Source organism: Hyla sarda, chromosome 2 (genome assembly GCF_029499605.1).
Source record: "Hyla sarda isolate aHylSar1 chromosome 2, aHylSar1.hap1, whole genome shotgun sequence".
Lineage (NCBI taxonomy): Eukaryota > Metazoa > Chordata > Amphibia > Anura > Hylidae > Hyla > Hyla sarda.
Genome location: NC_079190.1, coordinates 490,320,649 through 490,346,866, shown reverse-complemented (window position 1 = coordinate 490,346,866; position 26,218 = coordinate 490,320,649). Strand labels below are relative to the sequence as shown.

Here is a 26,218-nt window from a genome sequence, read left to right as displayed (position 1 = left end):
ACAGTATATCCCATAAGTGAGTCCACCCCTCACATTATACAGTATCTCCCATGAGTGAGTCCACCCCTCACATTATATATACAGTATCTCCCATAAGTGAGTCCACCCCTCACATAATATACAGTATCTCCAATAAGTGAGTCCACCCCTCACATTATATATACAGTATATCCTATAAGGGAGTCCACCCCTCACATTATATACAGTATATCCCATAAGTGAGTCCACCCCTCACATTATATATACAGTGTATCCAATAAGGGAGTCCACCCCTCACATTATATACAACATCTTTCATAAGTGAGTCCACCCCTCACATTATATATACAGTATCTCCCATAAGTGACTCCACCCCTCACATTATATATACAGTATCTCCCATAAGTGAGTCCACCCCTCACATTATATATACAGTATATCCCATAAGTGAGTCCACCCCTCACATTATATATACAGTATCTCCCATAAGTGAGTCCACCCCTCACATTATATATACAGTATCTCCCATAAGTGACTCCACCCCTCACATTATATACAGTATCTCCCATAAGTGACTCCACCCCTCACATTATATACAGTATCTCCCATAAGTGAGTCCACCCCTCACATTATATATACAGTATCTCCCATAAGTGACTCCACTCCTCACATTATATATACAGTATTTCCCATAAGTGAGTCCACCCCTCACATTATATATACAGTATATCCCATAAGTAAGTCCACCCCTCACAATATATACAGCATCTTCCATAAGTGAGTCCACCCCTCACATTATATACAGTATATCCCATAAGTGAGTCCACCCCTCACATTATATACAGTATCCCTATAGATGAGTCCACCCCTCACATTATATATACAGTATATCCCATAAGTGAGTCCACCTCTCACATTATATATACAATATCTCCCATAAGTGAGTCCACCCCTCACATTATATATAGTATCTCCCATAAGTGAGTCCACCCCTCACATTATATATACAGTATCTCCCATAAGTGAGTCCACCCCTCACAATATATACAGCATCTCCCATAAGTGAGTCCACCCCTCACATTATATATACAGTATATCCCATAAGTGAGTCCACCCCTCACATTATATATACAGTATCTCCCATAAGTGAGTCCACCCCTCACAATATATATACAGTATATCCCATAAGTGACTCCACCCCTCACATTATATATACAGCATCTCCCATAAGTGAGTCCACCCCTCACATTATATATACAGTATATCCCATAAGTGACTCCACCCCTCACATTATATATACAGCATCTCCCATAAGTGAGTCCACTCGTCACATTATATACAGCATCTTCCATAAGAGAGTCCACCCCTCACATTATATACAGTATCTCCCATAGGTGAGTCCACCCCTCACATTATATATACAGTATCTCCCATAGGTGAGTCCACCCCTCACATTATATATACAGTATCTCCCATAGGTGAGTCCACCCCTCACATTTTTGTAAATATTTTCTTCTATCTTTTCATGTGACAACACTGAAGAAATAACCCTCTGTTCCAATGTAAAGTAACGAGTACACAGCCTGTATAACAGTGTTTAATGTTGTGTCCCCTCAAAATAACTAATTATACAGCCATTCATTTCTAAGGCATTTTGGGAAGGCTGAAGGCATTTTGTGTGGGGGAGGCTACAGGCATTTTGTGTGTGGGAGGCTGGAGGTACTGTGTGTGGGGGGGGGGGGCAGGAGGCATTTAGGGGAGGTTGGTGATATTGTGTATGTGTTTTGGAGGCGGAAGGCATTTGTGGCAGGCTGGAGCCATTGTGTGTGTGTGGGGGGGGGGGGGGGCTTGAGACATTCTGGGTGAGGCTGGATTTAGGGAAGCAGGAGGCATTGTGTGCATATGTGGGGGAGAGGCTAAAGGCATTTGAGGGAGGCTGGAGGAATTTTGTTTGGGGGAGGCTGGAGGCATTGGATGTGGGGTGGCTGGACGTATTGTGTGTGTGGGGAGGCTGAAGGTATTGTCAGTGTGGGGGAGGCTGGAGGCTTTTGGGGGGAGGCTGGAGGCATTTGTGGGAAAAGGGGATGGTGATGGTAGAAATGTACGCGGTCTAAGATGTTTGTGTTGCAGGTTCTGGGGTGAATTTTGGCTGGAAGAAATTGTTGTGATGACCTGGGCCAGATGGAAGAAGAAAAGAGAACAACTCTGATCAAAGAAGACATCACCTGTGAGTTACTGGATATAGCAGCAATATAATCTATATAGCCAACAGATATATAGGTATTGTGCATTGTTTTGTTGTCTTTTGCTAAAAAATATTTGATAGGAGTGCCCCCTGAAAAAAAAAATTACGAGGGGTGCCCTGAGCTTAAAAAGGTTCTTAAAAAGATCTACATCAATGCTGTAAACAACCAAGGCTGCATGACCCCATACTTACACCTAATACACGATTCCAATACGAGATGTCTGGTTTCAATGCTGAACAGTCGCACAACACCAATATACAACATACAAGTAAAAATGACTGTAATATGAGAGATTTATTCAAACACGTAATAGAAATCTACCTTGTAACAAGTGCGGGTGAAGGGGCTGATGAGCTGTCAGTACGGCCGTCATCTCATCATGATCTGAAGGATGGATATATTCATAAATACTGTTGCCGGTCAGTTCCACCTGCCAGGAGAACACAAATAGAGTTAGCAGACGATACCTGATCTGAATGTAATGTCTCAATTCTCTCCTCTGAAGAACAATGACTTTTCATCAAGGAGGAGAGTTCTACAGACTCTAGATCTTCTAAGAGTCATGGAAATTCAGAGAGGTTACAGAAAATCCCGCATTTCATACTTGGAATGGATTCCTGCACTTATAACACAGTGTTTGCTCATACGTCTGGAGAATACTATGGAACGGTGGTCCCCAAATGTTGCAAAACTACAACTCCCGGCGTGGAGATGGAGGTCCACAGTTTGGAGACCACTGATATAGACCATAAAGGGCTCCTGTAGCCACTTCTGCATGCAGACAAATTCATATGTCTTCTAAGCAAAGGGTATCACATGAGGCGTGTCCCAACTATGGCCAGAAATTGGCTAAGAGGGCATTTTATGTCTGCCAAGGACAGAGAACAGGAAGGTCTGAGAAGGTGGGGGGCCAGCAGGCCCCCCACCTTCTCAGACCTTCCTGTTCTCTGTCCTGGCAGACATAAAATGCCCTCTTAGCCAATTGCTGGCCATAGTTGGGACACGCCTCATCTAGTCATTGGCTGAAGAGGCATTTCCTGCATGTTGGGATGGAGAACAGGAAGTTCCAAGTAGCAGGAATAGCCTCGTCTGCTCGGCACTAGTGGGGGATCAGCAGCAGGTGAGTATGTGTTTTGTTTTTTTTTGTCCACTTACCCTAAGCACTTTTACATATAAATATATTTACTTGGACAAGCCCTTTAATATGTTATGCATAAGGGGTTATCTTTCCTTACATCATTGTTGGCGTATCCTCTTGAATACGAGTCAGACCACCACCGATCTAATTTTAATGGCCTATTCTAAGCAAAGGCCATCATAGCATGACAATGAACAAAAATTCCTCTTTTAATGGTCAAGTTTTATATATTTCTATAACACAGACAATTTTGTATTTCTTTAATCTTTATTGCATTGGAAGCCAATCTGTGATATCTGTGCATCGTTTAAAGGGAACCTGTCATCCCTTTCTTACTGCCTGGACCACTAGTCATGGGGGCAGTCTCCGGTGGCTTCTCCTCGCCCCACTAGCCTTGAATGATAGATTTTTCCCCATACCCCAACAGCAAGAGATCTATCAATCAAGGCTGGTGGGCGGGAAGAAGATGCTGCAGGACCGCCCTTATGACTCTTGGTTCAGGCAGCATGGAAATTATGACAGGTTTTCTTTAATGCTAAATGATAAACTAAGATTGATGTTAATATTGAGCAACATTATTTTAAAGGGGTACTCTGGTGAAAAACTTTTTTTTTTTTTTAAATCAACTGGTTACTTCTATTAAAAAAATCTTAATCCTTCCTGTACTTATTAGCTGCTGAATACTAGAGCGGAAATTATTTTTGAAACACAGAGCTGTCTGCTGACATCATGAGCACAGTGCTCTCTGCTCTTAATCCTTCCAGTACTTTTTAGGGGCTGTATACTAAAGAGAAATCCAAAAAAGATATGCATTTCCTCTGATGTCATGACCGCAGTGCTCTCTGCTGACCTCTGCTGTCCATTTTAGGAACTGTCCAGAACAGCATATGTTTGCTATGGGGATTTCCTTTTACTCTGGACAGTTCCTAAAATGGACAGAGATGTCAGCAGAGAGCACTGTGCTCGTTATGTCAGCAGACAGCTCTGTGTTTCAAACGGAAAAGAATTTCCACTGTAGTATTCAGCAGCTAATAAGTACAGGAAGGATTAAGATTTTTTAATAGAAGTAATTTACAAATCTGTTTAACTTTCTGGCACTTGTTGATTAAAAAAAATCTCACCGGAGTACCCCTTTAACATATATTACAATATACTGACCACTTTATTAAATGTACTTCATATGATTTCTAAAAACTAACAATAATACAGACATATATGTCTACACACACATAGATAAATAGATACACATACACTCATGCATGGTTATGCCTCGGATCAGGCATGTGAGCACCCTAATGGGATTTTTGTATTATAAAATTTTAATAAAGAATCACACAAATAACCCACATACACAGCTGCAAACACACCAACATACCTATGACTTCACATATATAAGCACCAAAACACACATTTACAGCACATGTGTCACGATGCCGGCTGGCAGGTAGTGGACCCTCTGTGCCAGAGAGGGATTGGCGTGGACCGTGCTAGTGGACCGGTTCTAAGCCACTACTGGTTTTCACCAGAGCCCGCCGCAAAGCGGGATGGTCTTGCTGCGGCGGTAGTGACCAGGTCGTATCCACTAGCAACGGCTCACCTCTCTGGCTGCTGAAGATAGGCGCGGTACAAGGGAGTAGGCAGAAGCAAGGTCGGACGTAGCAGAAGGTCGGGGCAGGCAGCAAGGATCGTAGTCAGGGGCAACGGCAGAAGGTCTGGAAACACAGGCAAGGAACACACAAGGAACGCTTTCACTGGCACTAAGGCAACAAGATCCGGCAAGGGAGTGCAAGGGAAGTGAGGTAATATAGGGAAGTGCACAGGTGAAAACCCTAATTGGAACCACTGCGCCAATCAGCGGCGCAGTGGCCCTTTAAATCGCAGAGACCCGGCGCGCGCGCGCCCTAGGGAGCGGGGCCGCGCGCGCCGGGACAGAACAGACGGGGAGCGAGTCAGGTAGGGGAGCCGGGGTGCGCATCGCGAGCGGGCGCTACCCGCATCGCGAATCGCATCCCGGCTGGCAGCAGGATCGCAGCGCCCCGGGTCAGAGGACGTGACCGGAGCGCTGCAGCGGAGGGAGTGAAGCGAGCGCTCCGGGGAGGAGCGGGGACCCGGAGCGCTCGGCGTAACAGTACCCCCCCCCTTGGGTCTCCCCCTCTTCTTGGAGCCTGAGAACCTGAGGAGCAGACTTTTGTCAAGGATGTTGTCCTCAGGTTCCCAGGATCTCTCTTCAGGACCACAACCCTCCCAGTCTACTAAAAAAAAATTTTTCCCTCTGACCTTTTTGGCAGCCAAAATTTCCTTGACCGAGAAGACGTCCGAGGAGCCGGAAACAGGAGTGGGAGGAACAGATTTGGGAGAAAAACGGTTGAGGATGAGTGGTTTGAGAAGAGAGACGTGAAAGGCATTAGGGATACGAAGAGAAGGAGGAAGAAGAAGTTTATAAGAGACAGGATTAATTTGACACAAAATTTTGAAAGGACCAAGATAGCGTGGTCCCAACTTGTAGCTAGGGACACGGAAGCGGACATATTTAGCGGAGAGCCATACCTTGTCTCCAGGGGAAAAAACGGGGGGAGCTCTTCTTTTCTTATCCGCGAACCTCTTCATGCGTGAAGAAGCCTGTAAGAGAGAATTTTGGGTCTCTCTCCATATAATGGAAAGGTCACGAGAAATTTCATCCACAGCGGGCAGACCAGAGGGCAAGGGGGTAGGGAGGGGGGGAAGAGGGTGACGGCCGTACACCACGAAAAATGGGGATTTGGAGGAAGATTCAGAGACCCTGAAGTTATACGAAAATTCGGCCCATGGAAGGAGATCTGCCCAGTCATCCTGGCGGGAGGAAACAAAATGTCGCAAATAATCACCCAGGATCTGGTTAATTCTTTCTACTTGTCCATTGGACTGGGGATGATATGCAGAGGAAAAATTTAATTTAATCTTGAGTTGTTTACAGAGAGCCCTCCAGAATTTAGACACGAATTGGACCCCTCTATCCGAGACAATCTGCGTAGGCAACCCGTGAAGACGAAAAATGTGTACAAAAAATTGTTTAGCCAACTGAGGCGCAGAAGGAAGACCAGGAAGAGGGATGAAATGTGCCATTTTGGAGAATCGATCAACGACCACCCAAATAACGGTGTTGCCACGGGAAGGGGGTAAATCAGTAATAAAATCCATACCAATCAGAGACCAAGGCTGTTCGGGGACAGGCAGAGGATGAAGAAAACCAGCGGGCTTCTGGCGAGGAGTCTTATCCCGGGCACAGATAGTGCAGGCTCGCACAAAGTCCCCAACATCCGTCTCCAGAGTCGGCCACCAATAGAAGCGGGAGATGAGTTGCACAGATTTCTTGATGCCCGCATGACCTGCGAGATGGGAGGAGTGACCCCATTTGAGGATTCCGAGGCGTTGGCGTGGAGAAACAAAGGTCTTTCCTGGAGGAGTCTGCCTGATGGAGGCAGGAGAAGTGGAGATCAGGCAGTCAGGTGGAATGATGTGTTGCGGAGGGAGATCAACTTCTGAGGCATCCGAGGAACGAGAGAGAGCATCGGCCCTAATGTTCTTATCGGCAGGACGAAAGTGAATCTCAAAATTAAATCGGGCAAAGAACAGAGACCACCGGGCCTGGCGAGGATTCAGCCGTTGGGCCGACTGGAGGTAGGAGAGGTTCTTGTGGTCGGTGTAGATAATAACAGGAAATCTTGATCCCTCCAGCAGATGCCTCCATTCCTCAAGTGCTAATTTAATGGCTAGAAGCTCTCGATCCCCGATGGAGTAGTTCCTCTCCGCTGGAGAGAAGGTCCTAGAGAAAAAACCACAAGTGACAGCATGCCCGGAAGGATTTTTTTGTAGAAGAACAGCTCCAGCTCCTACTGAGGAGGCATCAACCTCCAATAGGAAGGGTTTGGAAGGGTCAGGTCTGGAGAGCACGGGAGCCGAAGAAAAGGCAGACTTGAGTCGTTTAAAGGAGTCTTCTGCTTGAGGAGGCCAGGACTTGGGATCAGCATTTTTCTTGGTTAAAGCCACGATAGGAGCCACAATGGTAGAAAAATGTGGAATAAATTGCCTGTAATAATTGGCGAACCCCAAAAAGCGTTGGATAGCACGGAGTCCGGAGGGGCGTGGCCAATTTAAGACGGCAGAGAGTTTGTCTGGATCCATCTGTAGTCCCTGGCCAGAGACCAAATATCCTAGAAAAGGAAGAGATTGGCATTCAAACAGACATTTCTCAATTTTGGCATAGAGTTGGTTGTCACGAAGTCTCTGAAGAACCATACGGACATGCTGGCGGTGTTCTTCTAGATTGGCAGAAAAAATTAGGATATCGTCCAGATATACCACAACACAGGAGTATAACAGATCACGAAAAATTTCATTGACAAAGTCTTGGAAGACGGCAGGGGCATTGCACAGTCCAAAGGGCATGACCAGATACTCAAAGTGTCCATCTCTGGTGTTAAATGCCGTTTTCCACTCGTCCCCCTCTCTGATGCGGATGAGGTTATAGGCGCCTCTTAAGTCCAATTTAGTGAAGATGTGGGCACCTTGGAGGCGATCAAAGAGTTCAGAGATGAGGGGTAAGGGGTAGCGGTTCTTAACCGTGATTTTATTAAGACCGCGGTAGTCAATGCAAGGACGTAGGGAGCCATCTTTTTTGGACACAAAGAAAAATCCGGCTCCGGCAGGAGAGGAGGATTTACGGATAAAGCCCTTTTTTAGATTCTCCTGGACGTATTCGGACATGGCAAGAGTCTCTGGGGCAGAGAGAGGATAAATTCTGCCCCGGGGTGGAGTAGTACCCGGGAGGAGGTCGATAGGGCAATCATAAGGCCTGTGAGGAGGTAGAGTCTCAGCTTGTTTTTTGCAGAAAACATCCGCGAAGTCCATATAGGCCTTAGGGAGACCGGTTACTGGAGGAACCACAGAGTTACGGCAAGGGTTACTGGGAACCGGTTTTAGACAGTTCTTGGAACAAGAGGACCCCCAACTCTTGATCTCCCCAGTGGACCAATCCAGGGTTGGGGAATGAAGTTGAAGCCAGGGAAGTCCAAGAACAATCTCCGAGGTGCAATTGGGGAGGACCAAAAGTTCAATCCTCTCATGATGAGATCCGATGCTCATAAGAAGGGGCTCCGTGCGGAAACGTATGGTACAGTCCAGTCTTTCATTATTTACACAATTGATGTAGAGGGGTCTGGCGAGACTGGTCACTGGGATGTTGAACCTGTTGACGAGAGAGGCCAAAATAAAATTTCCTGCAGATCCAGAGTCCAAGAAGGCCACTGTAGAGAAGGAGAAGGCAGAGGCAGACATCCGCACAGGCACAGTAAGACGTGGAGAAGCAGAGTAGACATCAAGGACTGTCTCACCTTTGTGCGGAGTCAGCGTACGTCTTTCCAGGCGGGGAGGACGGATAGGACAATCCCTCAGGAAGTGTTCGGTACTAGCACAGTACAGGCAGAGGTTCTCCATACGGCGTCGTGTCCTCTCTTGAGGTGTCAGGCGAGACCGGTCGACCTGCATAGCCTCCACGGCGGGAGGCACAGGAACAGATTGCAGGGGACCAGAGGAGAGAGGAGCCGAGGAGACGAAACGCCTCGTGCGAACAGAGTCCATATCTTGGCGGAGTTCCTGACGCCTTTCAGAAAAACGCATGTCAATGCGAGTGGCTAGGTGAATAAGTTCATGTAGATTAGCAGGAATTTCTCGTGCGGCCAGAACATCTTTAATGTTGCTGGATAGGCCTTTTTTGAAGGTCGCGCAGAGGGCCTCATTATTCCAGGACAATTCTGAAGCAAGTGTACGGAATTGTACGGCATACTCGCCAACGGAAGAATTACCCTGGACCAGGTTCAACAGGGCAGTCTCAGCAGAAGAGGCTCGGGCAGGTTCCTCAAAGACACTTCGGATTTCCGAGAAGAAGGAGTGTACAGAGGCAGTGACGGGGTCATTGCGGTCCCAGAGCGGTGTGGCCCATGACAGGGCTTTTCCGGACAGAAGACTGACTACGAAAGCCACCTTAGACCTTTCAGTGGGAAACAGGTCCGACATCATCTCCAGATGCAGGGAACATTGGGAAAGAAAGCCACGGCAAAACTTAGAGTCCCCATCAAATTTATCCGGCAAGGATAAGCGTATCCCAGGAGCGGCCACTCGCTGCGGAGGAGGTGCAGGAGCTGGCGGAGGAGATGACTGCTGAAGCTGTGGTAGCAACTGTTGTAGCATAACGGTCAGTTGAGACAGCTGTTGGCCTTGTTGCGCTATCTGTTGTGACTGCTGGGCGACCACCGTGGTGAGGTCAGCGACAACTGGCAGAGGAACTTCAGCGGGATCCATGGCCGGATCTACTGTCACGATGCCGGCTGGCAGGTAGTGGACCCTCTGTGCCAGAGAGGGATTGGCGTGGACCGTGCTAGTGGACCGGTTCTAAGCCACTACTGGTTTTCACCAGAGCCCGCCGCAAAGCGGGATGGTCTTGCTGCGGCGGTAGTGACCAGGTCGTATCCACTAGCAACGGCTCACCTCTCTGGCTGCTGAAGATAGGCGCGGTACAAGGGAGTAGGCAGAAGCAAGGTCGGACGTAGCAGAAGGTCGGGGCAGGCAGCAAGGATCGTAGTCAGGGGCAACGGCAGAAGGTCTGGAAACACAGGCAAGGAACACACAAGGAACGCTTTCACTGGCACTAAGGCAACAAGATCCGGCAAGGGAGTGCAAGGGAAGTGAGGTAATATAGGGAAGTGCACAGGTGAAAACCCTAATTGGAACCACTGCGCCAATCAGCGGCGCAGTGGCCCTTTAAATCGCAGAGACCCGGCGCGCGCGCGCCCTAGGGAGCGGGGCCGCGCGCGCCGGGACAGAACAGACGGGGAGCGAGTCAGGTAGGGGAGCCGGGGTGCGCATCGCGAGCGGGCGCTACCCGCATCGCGAATCGCATCCCGGCTGGCAGCAGGATCGCAGCGCCCCGGGTCAGAGGACGTGACCGGAGCGCTGCAGCGGAGGGAGTGAAGCGAGCGCTCCGGGGAGGAGCGGGGACCCGGAGCGCTCGGCGTAACAACATGCAAACACCAAAACATATACGAGCATGCATACAGACACATAAACACACTAACGTACATATGTACACACAGACACATAAAGTTGAAAATATGTCTGTCTTCTGGTGGACCAATGAGGCCTATCATTGTTTCAGAGCCTGGGCCCATGGTGGATTCTCTTGTAGTGGACACAGGGGCTCAACAATGTTTCATTCTTCTATCATCAAACATAGAAAAGCAAAAAAAAAACTATTAAAAAAATCCTCTCTTAATTTCTTTTGAAATATTTGTTGAAGTCATCTCTGTATGGCCTCCGAGATCACCCATGCCCTCTCTCTCTTTCCTCACTGTCCTTTGTCTGTACGAGAACTAGGTGCAGCAGGAGCCTCCCCCCACGTACTGCTGTTAAGCCCTACCCTCAAGGCTAAGCTCCTTCCTCCCACTCGTTAACCATCCATAAATAGGAACAGATCATATGTATTTCTCACAAGACTGTTTTAGAAATATGCTTAAAGGGGTATTCCATGAATCAAACAACAGGCCTTTTTTCTTTCAGAGACCTCTCCCTGTCTGTCTCCAATTTGGGTGTGGTTCTGCAGCTCAGTTCCATTGAAGTGAATGGAGCCAAGTTGTGATACCACTCCCAAAGTGGAGACAAGGAGGGCGCTGTCTTTGAAAGAAAAAAGGCCTGATTTTTGATTCCTGGAATACCAAAATCCTGCAGAATGACAAACAGCTTGGGCACATTTATCTTTTGTTTAGTTTCATCTTTCATCTCCAAATGAAGTGTTCCTTTAAGGAAAGTGCTCATTGTCTTGGAGAACTTCCAACACACACCCCCACACCTGACACCCTAGTCAGCCACCTACTCTCCCTTTAAAGTGGACCTGTCAGCAGGAAAACAGTGGTGTAATTAAGCACATGGCTAGATAGGGCTAGACATCATGTTACTTGGCATACTTTAAAAAAAATCTAAATAGTCCTTTCCAGCGTCAAGTTGTAAGCCTTTTTGCTAATATTTAAATGAGGCTTAAAAAGTCCAGCATGGCAAAAGCCCGGGTAAGTCCATCTCATGTCCTTTTTGAGTGGCAGATTTAAGTGGGTACAGAAGTGAATAAGAGGACATGGACTTGACCTTCCTGGACTTTTACCATGCTTGGAAACACCCCCTGGGCTCTTGCTATGCTGGGGAATGCCCCTTGGGCTCTTGCAATGCTAGGGAACACCCCCTGGGCCTTTAAGCCTCAATAACATATTAACAAATAGGCTTATATCTCTGCACTGGAAGAGACTATGGAGCTAACAATGTATGCCCAGAATCCTGATGAGAAGCTCTATCTACCCAGGGGGTTACTTACACCCCTGTTTTCCTGCTGACAGGTCCGCTTTAAACCTGTGCCCTGGCCCATATATTACCCATATCTCTCCAGTTACTCGACCTGCCTCATTACATCATGACATATTACTGGCTTTATTGGCAGAGATGATATTAAAGTCCTGCTCTAGATCACATACTATAGTTTTATATGAGATTTCTCTCAATTCCCCCGAGCTCTGAAAAAAGAATCCAGATTCATCCAATCGACCTTACTTTTCCTTATCTGGTTTTCAACCACACAAATGTAATTTTTCTCTGCTGACAGGAGAAACGATTTACTACATCACAAAATAATTTTTGTAAAGACAGGAGGTTTTACTGAACATGACAAATCGCCAGACATATTAAATTCAAAGCAGTAAAGTCTGAATAGAAAGAAATATTCCAATCTCTGGTATTATCTGCGGCCCGGTGGGGTGCGCTGAATACTGTACGCACACACACAATGTCTTCCAGATGTGTCAGTGCTGGACGTGGTGCTGATATCCATGTTCACATCACTTTATAACATGGCTCTAATTTCAGTGTCCCAGTACATGTATTGTACTTAAAAATTAGGGATGTACCGATACTCGTATGGGTACCGATACTGGACATTTGGACCAATACTTGTACGTGTGCAAATATTACCGATATCTGCAAACCACAAAAATCCCTCTCACCTTCCCTACACTCCGAGGCCTCTTTAATGTTCACTCCTTTATCCAGTGTGGTGCAGGACCTGCCCCGTGATGATGCGCCACTCTGGCTAGCAGGAGAGGGTCCTCAGCGCAGGAGCAGAGGGAAAATGAGTGGGATTTTTATTATTTTTGTTTTGAAGGGGACTTATGGGAGATAACTTCTTAATGGGGGCATCTACCTGATAGGAGGTTTCCTACCTACCTGACTACCTAACTACTGGAGTCCTCTACCTAAAAGGGGAGGGTTCCATACCTACCTATCTACAGGAGGCTTTACCTAATAGGGGGATTATTTACTTATCTACCTACTGTGGACTTCTACCTAATAGAGAGATTACATTCCTACTGGGGGCTTCTACCTAATAGGGAGATTACATACCTACTGGGGTCTTCTACCTAATAGGGAGATTAAATTCCTACTGGGGGCTTCTACCCAATAGGGAGATTACATACCTACTGGGGGCTTCTACCTAATAGGGAGATTACATTCCTACTGGGGGCTTCTACCTAATAAGAAGATTACATACCTACCTGGGGCTTCTACCTAATAGGGAGATTACATTCCTACTGGGGGCCTCTACCTAATAGGGGGATTACATACCTGCTGGAGGCTTTTACCTAGTAGGGGGAATCACATAACTACTGGGGCTTCTTCCTAATAGAGGAGGATGTTCTACCTACCTATTGGAGGTGCTTACCTAATAGGGAGGATTTCATACCTACAGCTTCAACTAAGGCTTTACAAAGTCTAGATCCACCTCCTTCGTCACAGGACATAAAAAAGAAGTATTGGTAATATTGTTATGTACTTTAACCACTTAAGGACCACATTTTTTTTCATTTTTGAACTCCTCACCTTCTAAAAATCATAACGTTTCAAAATTTTTCACCTACAGACCCATATTAAGGATTGTTTTACTTTCTAATGACATCAATAATTTCACCACAAAATCTACAGCAAAACCAGAAAAAAATAATATTTGTGGGGCTAAATTGAAAAAAACAAAACAAAAAAAGAAAAAGCATTTTGTAAATTTTGGTGGGCTTCTGATTCTATGCAGTGCACTTTTTGGTAAAAATGACACCTTTATCATTATTCTGTAGGTCCATATGATTAAAATGATACCCTACTTATATAGGTTTGATTTTGTTTTACAAAAGAATTATAACTTTATGCACGAAAATTAGTAGGTTTAAAAATGTCATCTTCTGACCCCTATAAATTTTTTTATTTTTATGTATATGAGGCCGTTGGAGGGCTCATTTTTTTTTGCGCCATGATCTGTAGTTTTTATCTGTATCCTTTTTGTTTTCATTGGATTTTTTGATTGGTTTTTATAAATTTTGACCAAAAATACGCAATTTTGGTCTTTTTTTTATGTATACACCATTGACCGTGCGGTTTAATTAACATAAAATGTTGATAATTTGGACATTTACACATGGAATTTGGGAAAAGGGGGGTGATTTAAACTTTTAATATGGAAGGGGTTAATGGGTGTTTTTTTTAAAATCTTTTATTAAACTTTTTTTTTTACACTTTATTAGGGGACTTTTAGGAATCATTAGATTACTCATACAGATCAATGTGGTTCCATAGAACTACATTGATCTGTGTGCTCTGCGCTCGATTGATAAAGCTTGGTCCAGCCAGGCTTTATCAATCTCAGAGCCAGGACGAGTGCTGGAGGAGAGGTAAGCCATCCACTTCCGAGGGCTTACCTCTCCTCCAGCGCTAGTCCTGGCTCTGTGAATGATAGAGTCTGGCTGGACCAGGCTCACGTCAGAAGCCCACGCCATACATTGTTAACAGCTCACGTGTATACACGTCCTCGGTCGTTAACCAATTAAAAAGAATATTGATGCTCATACTCAGTCTTACCACAGTGCTCTCTGCTGATACCTCTGTCCATGTCAGGAGTCATCCAAAGCTGGAGCAAATCCCCATAGCAAACCTCTCCTGCTCCGGACAATTCTTGACACGGAGAGATGTGGCAGCAGAGAGCACTGTGATCAGACTGGAAAGAACTACACAAATTCCTCTGGAGCATACAGCAGCTGATAAGTACTGGAAGACTTAAGATGTTTAAATAGAAGTAATTTACAAATCTGTATAACTTTATGGAACAATTTTTTTTTTTTTAAATCAACTGATGCCAGAAAGCTAAACAGATTTGTAAATGACTTCTATTAAAAAAATCTTTACCCTTCCAGTACTTTTTTTAGCAGCTGTATGCTACAGAGGAAATTCTTTTCTTTTTTTAATTTCTTTTTTGTCTTGTCCACAGTGCTCTCTGCTGACACCTGATGCCCGTATCAGGAACTGTCCAGAGAAGAAGAAAATCCTTATAGAAAACCTATGCTGCTCTGGACAGTTCAACAAAAAAGAAATTCAAAAAGAAAATAATTTCAGCATACAGCTGCTACTAAGTACTGGAAGGGTAAAGATTTTTTAATAGAAAAATTTACAAATCTAGACGAAAAATGCAGGAGCCGGCTGTATGATAAACTTCCCATTTTATTGTATTCCAAGTCTAAACTTCGACATGGACGTCTCAAATACAAACAATAACAACCTCTTGGAAAAAGCAAAATGACGCGTTTCAGGTCATGTGACCCTTCATCAGATGCATCTGATGAAGGGTCGCATGACCTGAAACGCGTCATGTTGCTTGTCCAGGAGGTTTTTATTGTTTGTATTTGAGACGTCCATGTCGAAGTTTAGACTTGGAATGCAATAAAAGGGGAAGTTTATCACACAGCTGGCTCCTGCATCTTTCGTCTTGAGTTGGAGGCTTCTGTTTGCCGTGCGGAGGATCGGGTGAGCTGACATCCCTTGTATCTATAATTTACAAATCTGTTTAACTTTCTGGCACCAGTTGATTTAAAAAAATATATGTTTTCTACCAGAGAACCCCTTTAAGTATTGCTTATATCTGCATAAAATATGAATAAAACACTGCTACCAGTGGTTTTCATTTCCTGACTAGAAAACAGCTTAACTGGCTCCAAGAAAATCCATATTTCCCTTTCTGACCCTGCCGAGCTATACACATGCAGTAACAAAGGGCCGTAGAGGAAGCCTATTATTCTATGGATCATACAGTACATATAAATAATGCTGAAATATTGTACAGAGATTCTGGGAACAAATTCATTTTACCATTATACTCTATCACTGAATTGCGGTCAGGCTCTGTTTTGCAGCCAGGCTCTGTTTTGCGGCCAGGCTCTGTTTTGCGGCCAGGCTCTGTTTTGCGGCCAGGCTCTGTTTTGCGGCCAGGCTCTGTTTTGCAGCCAGGCTCTGTTTTGCGGCCAGGCTCTGTTTACACTACCATTAGGTAAGAAAGGAAAGTCTATTCCAGGTTGGTCTCATTTCCAATTCGTAGGAGTTTGTTGTTGTCTAGTGGAACCTGTTTGCCATGGCCCTCTGAAATCTCAAGAATGGGGCCCCTAGTCTCTGTTTTGAATGGTGCTCAAAGTTGCCCATTCACTGCCTACGGAGCTTTCAGAGATAGCCGGCAGCTCCAAAAGTCCAGTGTTTCCCAACCAGGGTGACTCCAGCTGTTGCAAAACTACAACCCCCAGCATGCCCGGACAGCCGTTGGCTGTCCGGGCATGCTGGGGGTTGTAGTTTTGCAACAGCTGGAGGCACCCTGGTTGGGAAACACTTCCATAGACAATGATAGCCAGGACCTGTAATGTAAATAAGCCCCATAAACTCTTCACCACACGAGCGCGGAGATGTGCCGTCGTCCTGCGGTGACCCGCGTTCTCCGTTGCTAAGCGACGGCCTGAATATATTTTTGCCGCTACTTAGCAAACAGCGGAGCCGACAATGATTCATTAGGGAGTCTGAAAGAGTCGCCATAGAACAGTCACAAGAAGATGTAAAAGGGGGATATCTACTCAGTCTGGCATACAAAGCATGTATACAATTCAGGGATTTTTGGGGCCCCTGAGAAAAAATTTCAGGGCTCAACCTCCATCAACACATAACATGTTCACGTATCATAAACTTTCTTGTTATGGGTGAATCATTCCGTAAGAAATAAGACCCTAGTGACAAGTAATTGTCTCCAAAACCACCCACTATAGGGTCTTCCTCTGAGCCATTGGGGCCTAGTACTATGTCAGAGCCTGGGCCCAGTGGAAGGGTGCTCAGGTGGGTCAATCCGAACCTGCGACACCAACAGCACAATAGGCTTATTATAAATAATGGGATACAGTTATTATACAAATAATTTATGCATTATACTGTACTTGACACCCTAAATAGTCTTCAGGTACGTTCAGGTGCATTTCTAAAAAAAAAATTCAGACCCTCTAAAGAGGTACTGCAGCCGAAATTAAAGGGGTATTCCAGGCAAAAAAAATTTTATATCAACTGTCTCCAGAAAGTTAAAGGGGTTATCCAGGAAAAAACTTTTTTATATATATATATATATCAACTGGCTCTAGAAAGTTAAACAGATTTGTAAATGACTTCTATAAAAAAATCTTAATCCTTTCAGGACTGTTGAGACCCAATTAGCTCCTAGCAGGCTATAACTACCCCTCCCCCTTATTACAATAATTTATTAAATAATAACTGACACAACAACAATTCAACTTTTCCGTGGGTGGGGATCGGCCACAGCTTTATTTATAAAATTACTTATATAAATAACAATTTAACTGCAACAAAGACACCGATTGGCTTCTTGCCAACCCGAGAGGTGCTGCCACACCGTCCTGTGTGGAGGTCTACCCCGGGTTGACCCCGCTTTCACCGTCTTCTTACCGCCAAGCTGTGACTTACAATAAACAGACATACAAAAAAGGGAGGGAGGGTGGGCAAAACTCCGGGTCCTGGGCAGATTGAGGGGGGAAGGGAGGCACCACAGATATAAATACCCAGGGGAGGGCTCCTGAAAGCCCGGGAAACTATTAAGCCCCTGATTGGTGCACTCCTTCCCCCCCACCCATGGGACATACCACTATATTTACCCACAAGTTTTACAGGCGGGGGAGGGGGCTAAAAAAACCTTGCCTGTACATTTCTTAACCCCTTAACTGCTCACCAGTCAGGGGGCAAGCTAGTTATGCACAGCTTGCCCCTCCATACTTATGAGCTTCTGAAGTGGAGTTGTCCTTTTCTGTCTAAGTGCTCTCTGATGACACGTGTTTCGGGAACCGCCCAGATTAGAAGAGGTTTGCTATGGGGATTTTCTTCTAAACTGGGCGGTTCCCGAGACACGTGTCATCAGAGAGCACTTAGACAGAAAATAACAACTCAACTTCAGAAGCTCATAAGTACTGAAAGGATTAAGATTAGAGGGTTATCCAGGAAAAAACTTTTTTTTATATATATCAACTGGCTCCAGAAAGTTAAACAGATTTGTAAATGACTTCTATTAAAAAATCTTAATCCTTTCAGTACTTATGAGCTTCTGAAGTTGAGTTGTCCTTTTCTGTCTAAGTGCTCTCTGATGACACATGTCTCGGGAACCGCCCAGATTAGAAGAGGTTTGCTATGGGGATTTTCTTCTAAACTGGGTGGTTCCCGAGACACGTGTCATCAGAGAGCACTTTGACAGAAAAGAACAACTCAACTTCAGCAGCTCATAAGTACTGGAAGGATTAATATTTTTTAATAGAAGTAATTTACAAATCTGTTTAACTATCTGGAGCCAGTTGATATATATAAAAAAGTTTTTTCCTGGATAACCCCTTTGAAGGGGTACAACGCTGGAAACATCCCCTATCCAAAGGATATGGGATAAGATGTTAGATAGCGGGGGTCCCTCTGCTGGGAACCCCCGCGATCTCCGGTGCAGCACCCCTGTCATTCGGTGCACGGATCAAACTCTGCTCCGTGCCCGATGACTGGTGATGCAAGCCGCCACACCCCCTCCATTCAGGTCTATGGGAGGAGGCGTGACGGCAATGTGCTAGCCATCACACACCCTCCCAGAGACATGAAAAGAGGGGGTATGGCGTCACGAACGTGGAAGCTGAAAGCTTCCATGTTCTGGACACCATCGCTGCCGGCCCGGAGATCACTGGGGTCCCCATCAGAGGGAACCCCGAAATCCAACATCTTATCCACTATCCTTTGGATAGGGGATAAGATGTTTCAAACAGAGTACCCCTTTAACTTATCCCAGGGGTCAAGTCCTAGGGAAAAAAAGTGCAGGAACTCTCCCAAGATTTCCACTGAAAAGCTGGTCCTGCAGAACTCCTGCTAATGGGAACAGTGTTCCTGCTGTGAAAAGAGTGCAGGAACTCAGTTCCTGCACGTTCCTGCAGGATAGGAGATAAGCAGCTGGTCACGGCAGGTCCGACCGCTGGGACCCCCCATCAACCTCCGGAACAGGCCTCGGCTCTGAGTTAGAAGCTCGTGCAGTAGACGGCACATGCTCTATTGTTTTCTATGGGAGTCCTGTGGATAGGGGATCATTTAAAGAGGCACTCCGGTGGAAAACTTTTTTTTTTTCTTAAATCAACTGGTGCCAGAAAGTTAAACAGATTTGTAAATGACTTCTATTAAAAAATCTTAATCCTTCCAGTACTTATTAGCTGCTGAATACTACAGAGGAAATTATTTTCTTTTTGGAACACAGTGCTCTCTGCTGACATCTCTGTCCATTTTAAGAACTGTCCTGAGTAGAAGAAAATCCCCATAGCAAACATATGCTGCTCTGGACAGTTCCCAGAAATGGACAGAGATGTCAGCAGAGAGCACTGTGGTCGTGATGTCAGCAGAGAGCTCTGTGTTCCAAATAGAAAATAATTTCCTCTCTAGTATTCAGCAGCTAATAAGTACTAGAAGGATTAAGATTTTTTAATAGAAGTAATTTACAAATCTGTTTAACTTTCTGGCACCAGTTGATTTAAAAAAATTTAGTTTTCTACCGGAGTACCCCTTTAATTTTAGCTGCAGAACCCCTTTAACTTTTTTCCACATTTTATGTTGCAGTAAAAATAAAAAAAAAGTTTTCTCTATCATTCGGCACTCAGTACCCCATAAGCAGAATGTAAAAACAGAATTTTAGAAATGGTATCACATTTTTCAAAAATGGAGAAAACTATAATTTTGCACAGACATAAGTATTCAGACACTTGATTTTTAGCTCTAGCTCCTCCCATTTCTACACCTTGATCAGAGTCACTTGTGGTTAATTCAGTTGATTGGACAGGATTGGGAAATACCCACAGCCCTGTCTATATAAGGTCCCACAGCTGACAATGTATATCAGAGCAAAAGCAAAGACATGAGGTAGAAAGAACTGCCTGTAGAGCTCAAAGACAGGATTGTGTGGAAGCTCAGATCTGGAGAGGGGGACAAAACAATTCTGATGCACTGAAAGTTTCCAAGAGCAGAGTGGCCTCCATAATTCTTACACGGAAGAAGTTTGGAACAACCAGGACTCTTCCTAGAGCTGCCGCCTCACAAAACTAAGTAATCAGAGGAGAAGGGCCTTGGTAAGATCCCAATGGTCACTCTGGCTGAGCTCCAAAGATCCTGTGTGCTGATGAGAGAAACTTCCAGAAGGTCCAGAACCACCACTACAGCCTCCACCAATCTGGACCTTATGGCAGAATGACCAGAAAGAAGCCTCTACTCAATGAAAGACACATAAGAGCTGCCTGGAGTTTACGGAGTCTCAGACTGTGAGAAACAAGATTTTATGGCAGACAGGAGGCTTGTATCAAGTGCATTTTCTTTCTTTTTAATGCTCAACAGCAGAAAGAAAAACCTATGTAGACCTATGTGGTCTGATAAACCCCAAGATTGAACTTTCTGGCCTCAATTCTAAGCTTTCTCCCTCTAGAGAAAACCCGGCCCTGCTCATCAGCTGCCCAATACTATCCGTATGGTGAAGCAGGGTGGGGGCAGCATTATTCTGTGGGGGTGTTTTTAGTACCTGGAACTGGGAGACTGGTTAGGATTGAGAGAAAGATAAATTGAGAAAAGTACAGAGATATTCTTAATAAGAACCGAATCCAGAGCGCTCTGGACCACAGACTCGGCCAAAGATTTCACCTTCAACAAGAAAATGGGGGGGGGGGCGGCATCTATCGAAACCTGTCCAGAGGAAAAGTTGCTGAGTTGCCCATAGCAACCAATCAGCTTGCTTCTTTCATTTTGCAGAGGCCTTTTCAAAAGTGAAAGTAGCGATCTGATTGGTTGCTATGGGCAACTCAGCAACTTTTCCTCTGGACAGGTCTTGCTAAATCTCCCCCATTAACCCTAAGCATACAGCCAAGACAACACGGAAGTGGCTTAGGGACAACTCTGTACACTTAATGGAACATCTCTGGAATGACCTGAAAATGGCTTCCACCGATGTTCCCCATCCAACCTGACAGAGCTTGAGAGGGCATGCAGAGAAGAATGGCAGAAAATCCCCAAATCCAGGTGTGTAATAGTGTTGAGCTTCACAAGGTAGTCAGACCACAGGTGTGCACCAGATGGGTGGCTTCCCTATGTCTTCTCCGGGCTCCGTTTCCTGAGCACAATAGACCATAAATATACAAATAGACATACAACCGGGAATTGCACTTAAAAAGTTCTTTTATCTCGATTTTTCATTCACGTACAAAAGACTTAAAGCGAGAATAACAGAACATAATCACCCGGCGCTCAATAAACTGCTCAGAGAGATCCACTCGGTGTCTTCAGAACTTCACATCCAAGACTTGCTGCTTGTTGGACGGCGCGTTCCTGGCCGTGTGGACGCTAATTCTGAGGGGGTGTGGAAGTGAGCGCCGTCAGGCGAGCTGCTGGACGTTTCAGGAGTCTCCTCCCTTTCTCAACATAGTTCCTGTGAACCCACCACCACCTATCATACAGGTAGGTCTCTCGCGAGATTTCATTTCTACATACAACGTGACATAAAACAGTTAAAACAATAGGTTCTAATCGGACAGTATTTATAAGAACACATTAAAATGACATATTTCATTCATCCCTTTCGGGGTTAAAGAATCGAGACAATGTATCCAGAAAACGTCTCTTTGATTTAATCTCTTTCTAACTTGTTCGCTATCGGTACCCTCGATCTCCTCCAGTATTAACCATTTCAACTCACTTACCTGATGTCCCTTCTCCACAAAGTGTCTAGCTAGACTTGTCTCCCCAAACTTCTCTTTACTATTACCGTATTTTTCGCCGTATAAGACGCACTTTTTCTTCCCCAAAACTGGGGGTAAAAAGTCGGTGCGTCTTCTACGGCAAATACACCCCTATCGTGGCGGTCCCTGCGGCCATCAACGGCCGGGACCCGCGGCTAATACAGGACATCACCGATCGCGGTGGTGCCCTGTATTAACCCTTCAGACGCGGCGATCAAAGCTGACTGCTGCGTCTGAAGGGAAAGTGACACTGACCCGGCTGTTCAGTCGGGCTGTTCGGGACCGCCGCGATCTCACCACGGCGGTCCCGAACAGCCCGACTGAATAGCCGGGTTAGTGCTTACAGGACACCGGGGGGGGACCTTACCTGCCTCCTCGGTGTCTTCTCCGTTCAGGGATCCCTTGTATGGCCGGCACTCTCCTTCCTCGTCATCACGTCGTCGCGTACGTGCGTCGGTGTGCGTAACGACGTGATGGCGGCGACGGAGAGCGAGGATACCCGGCCGGCAGCAGAGACGTTCCGGAGTGACGGGGACATGGCGACAGAGCGACATCCAGGGCAGCGGTGACGGGTCCGGAGCGGCAGGGACACGTGAGTATTACCTCCTATGCAGTGGTCTTCAATCTGCGGACCTCCAGATGTTGCAAAACTACAACTCCCAGCATGCCCGGACAGCCAACGGCTGTCCGGGCATGCTGGAAGTTGTAGTTTTGCAACATCTGGAGGTCTGCAGGTTGAAGACCACTATTGGGTTCAAAATCTTAATTTTTTTAGATTTTGCCCCTAAAAATTGGGTGCGTCTTATACGCCGGTGCGTCCTATAGGGCGAAAAATACGGTATGTTCTCCGGATACATCGTCTCCACTCTCCATTTTCTTTTTGAACAGCCTTATAGAACTTCTGTGTTCATTCAAACTAAGTTTCATTGCGCGAACTGTCTGCCCCACGTATGACATTCCACACGGGCATTTTGGCAAATATATTACCTGTTTATAGAGTCGCGTGTATAGAAACCTTTCAATTTAATTTTATGGCCACGGGATGGATGTGTTACATTTTCTCCTCTAATTATGCTGTTGCAATTTTGGCATGACCTACATGGAAACGTCCCTATTTTTGGGGTTTTTAAAAAGGACTGTCTGGTTTCCTTCTTCTCTGTTATATCTGCCCTGATCAAGTGATTGGCTATAGATTTATTTTTTCTATATACGAATCTCGGTTTTTGTCTAAATAAACTACCATATTTTTCATCTGCCCTGAGTAAGTTCCAATACTTATTAACCCCCCGTTTTATTAGTTTAGAGTGACCGTCATAAGTCGATAGGTAAACAAAACTTCTATCTTTATTCTTCTTCTTCATTTTATGCTTCTTTCTCAATTCTTCTCTGGGAATTAGATCTACTTCTTCTGCTGTCTTAATCAGTTCTTTTTCTTCATAAACCCATTTGGGCAAACTTTCTAATTAGCGTCTCTTTATTTTTTCTTATATTCCTCTTCTGTACTACAGATTCGTTTAGCTCGTATCAATTGGTCTTTAGGTATTCCTCTGAATACCTGTGGAGCATGACCACTATTTTTACGTAATAAATTATTACGGTCACTCTTTTTTGAATAAAGGGGGGTTTCAAACATATTTCCTCCATAACGTACCTCGACGTCTAAATAATGAATAAGGTTTGGACTAAATTCACATGTAAACTCAATTAGCGGACGGCAATTATTTAGGTACAGTATATAGATCATATGATCTATCATAAAAATAGTGGTCATGCTCCACAGGTATTCAGAGGAATACCTAAAGGCCAATTGATACGAGCTAAACGAATCTGTAGTATAGAAGAGGAATATAATAAGAAAAAAAAGAGACGCTAATTAGAAAGTTTGCCCAAAGGGGTTTATGAAGAAAAAGAACTGATTAAGACAGCAGAAGAAATAGATCTAATTCCCAGAGAAGAATTGAGAAAGAAGCATAAAATGAAGAAGAAGAATAAAGATAGAAGTTTTGTTTACCTATCGACTTATGACGGTCACTCTAAACTAATAAAACGGGGGGTTAATAAGTATTGGAACTTACTCAGGGCAGATGAAAAATATGGTAGTTTATTTAGACAAAAACCGAGATTCGTATATAGAAAAAATAAATCTATAGCCAATCACTTGATCAGGGCAGATATAACAGAGAAGGAGGAAACCAGACAGTCCTTTTTAAAAACCCAAAAAATAGGGACGTTTCCATGTAGGTCATGCCAAAATTGCAACAGCATAATTAGAGGAGAAAATGTAACACATCCATCCCGTGGCCATAAAATTAAATTGAAAGGTTTCTATACACGCGACTCTATAAACAGGTAATATATATGCCAAAATGCCCGTGTGGAATGTCATACGTGGGGCAGACAGTTCGCGCAATGAAACTTAGTTTGAATGAACACAGAAGTTCTATAAGGCTGTTCAAAAAGAAAATGGAGAGTGGAGACGATGTATCCGGAGAACATACCGTATTTTTCGTCCTATAGGACGCACCGGCGTATAAGACGCACCCAATTTTTAGGGGCAAAATCTAAAAAAATAAAGATTTTGAACCCAATAGTGGTCTTCAACCTGCAGACCTCCAGATGTTGCAAAACTACAACTCCCAGCATGCCCGGACAGCCGTTGGCTGTCCGGGCATGCTGGGAGTTGTAGTTTTGCAACATCTGGAGGTCCGCAGATTGAAGACCACTGCATAGGAGGTAATACTCGCGTGTCCCCGCCGCTCCGGACCCGTCACCGCTGCCCTGGATGTCGCTCCATCACTGTCGCCGTTTCCCTGTCGCTCCGGAACGTCTCTGCTGCCGGACGGGTATCCTCGCTCTCCGTCGCCGCCGTCACGTCGTTACGCACGCCGACGCACGTACGTGACGACGTGATGACGAGGAAGGAGAGCGCCGGCCATACAGGGGATCCCTGAACGGAGAAGACACCGAGGAGGCAGGTAAGGTCCCTCCCGGTGTCCTGTAAGCACTAACCCGGCTGTTCAGTCGGGGTGTTCGGGACCGCCGCGGTGAGATCGCGGCGGTCCCGAACAGCCCGACTGAACAGCCGGGTTAGTGTCACTTTCCCTTCAGACGCGGCGGTCAGCTTTGATCGACGCATCTAAAGGGTTAATACAGGGCATCACCGCGATCGGTGATGTCCTGTATTAGCCGCGGGTCCCGGCCGTTGATGGCCGCAGGGACCGCCGCGATAGGGGTGTATTCGCCGTATAAGACGCACCGACTTTTTCCCCCCAGTTTTGGGGAAGAAAAAGTGCGTCTTATACGGCGAAAAATACGGTAATAGTAAAGAGAAGTTTGGGGAGACAAGTCTAGCTAGACACTTTGTGGAGAAGGGACATCAGGTAAGTGAGTTGAAATGGTTAATACTGGAGGAGATCGAGGGTACCGATAGCGAACAAGTTAGAAAGAGATTAAATCAAAGAGAAGTTTTCTGGATACATTGTCTCCATTCTTTAACCCCGAAAGGGATGAATGAAATATGTCATTTTAATGTGTTCTTATAAATACTGTCCGATTAGAACCTATTGTTTTAACTGTTTTATGTCACGTTGTATGTAGAAATGAAATCTCACGAGAGACCTACCTGTATGATAGGTGGTGGTGGGTTCACAGGAACTATGTTGAGAAAGGGAGGAGACTCCTGAAACGTCCAGCAGCTCGCATGACGGCGCTCACTTCCACACCCCCTCAGAATTAGCGTCCACACGGCCAGGAACGCGCCGTCCAACAAGCAGCAAGTCTTGGATGTGAAGTTCTGAAGACACCGAGTGGATCTCTCTGAGCAGTTTATTGAGCGCCGGGTGATTATGTTCTGTTATTCTCGCTTTAAGCCTTTTGTACGTGAATGAAAAATCGAGATTAAAGAACTTTTAAAGGGTACCTCTCATCAAAAAGCTTTTGATATATTATAGATTAATGTATGCAGAATAACTTTACAATTGCATGTTATTCAAAAATATGCTTCTTTCTATTTAATTGTCCACTTTGAAGAAATGACCACTAGGGGTCTCCCTACCAGTCCTGGCAGCAAGCATTTCAGACTCATGCTGGAGTCCTAAACACTACGAGCTGCCAGTCTGCTTTGTTCACAAAGGAGAACACTCAGAGCTGCCAGCCTGCTTTGTTCACAGCCTGTTTGGCTGTGAACAAAGCAGGCTGGCAGCTCTGAGTGTTTAGGACTCCAGCATGAGTCTGAAATGCTTGCTTGACAGGACTGTTCGGGAAAAATACAATAGAAAGAAGCATATTTTTCATTAACATGCTATTGGAAAGTAATTCAACATTCATTAATCTAAAATATATCAAAAGTTTATTTGATGAGAGGCACCCTTTAAAGTGCAATTCCCAGTTGTATGTCTATTTGTACATTTATGGTCTATATAGTGTTGAGCGGCATAGGCAATATTCGAATTCGCGATATTTCGCGAATATTTGGACGAATATTCGTCATATATTCGCCAAATTCGCATATTCGTAATATTCACATTTTATTTTCGCATATGCGAAAATCAGCATGTGCAAAAATTAGCATAAACGAATATTTGCATATGCAAAAATTCGCATGAGCAAAAATTTGCATATGTGAAAATTAGCATACACGAAAA

The 26,218-nt window shown here is 45.1% G+C and overlaps 1 protein-coding gene across 5 annotated transcripts in view; it reads right to left on the bottom strand.

Annotated features, from left to right (window-relative positions):
- The window catches only part of SIM2 (SIM bHLH transcription factor 2), a 158,019-nt gene that overhangs the window by 41,983 nt on the left and 89,818 nt on the right, over positions 1–26,218 (bottom strand). For 4 of the 5 annotated variants that reach the window (XM_056559613.1, XM_056559615.1, XM_056559614.1 and 1 more), the window contains exon 4: positions 2,547–2,655. In XM_056559613.1, the coding sequence (XP_056415588.1) occupies positions 2,547–2,655 (109 nt within the window). Of the gene's footprint in view, positions 1–2,546; positions 2,656–15,618; positions 15,637–26,218 lie in introns of those variants that run through there. The other variant, XM_056559617.1, reaches the window with a different exon arrangement.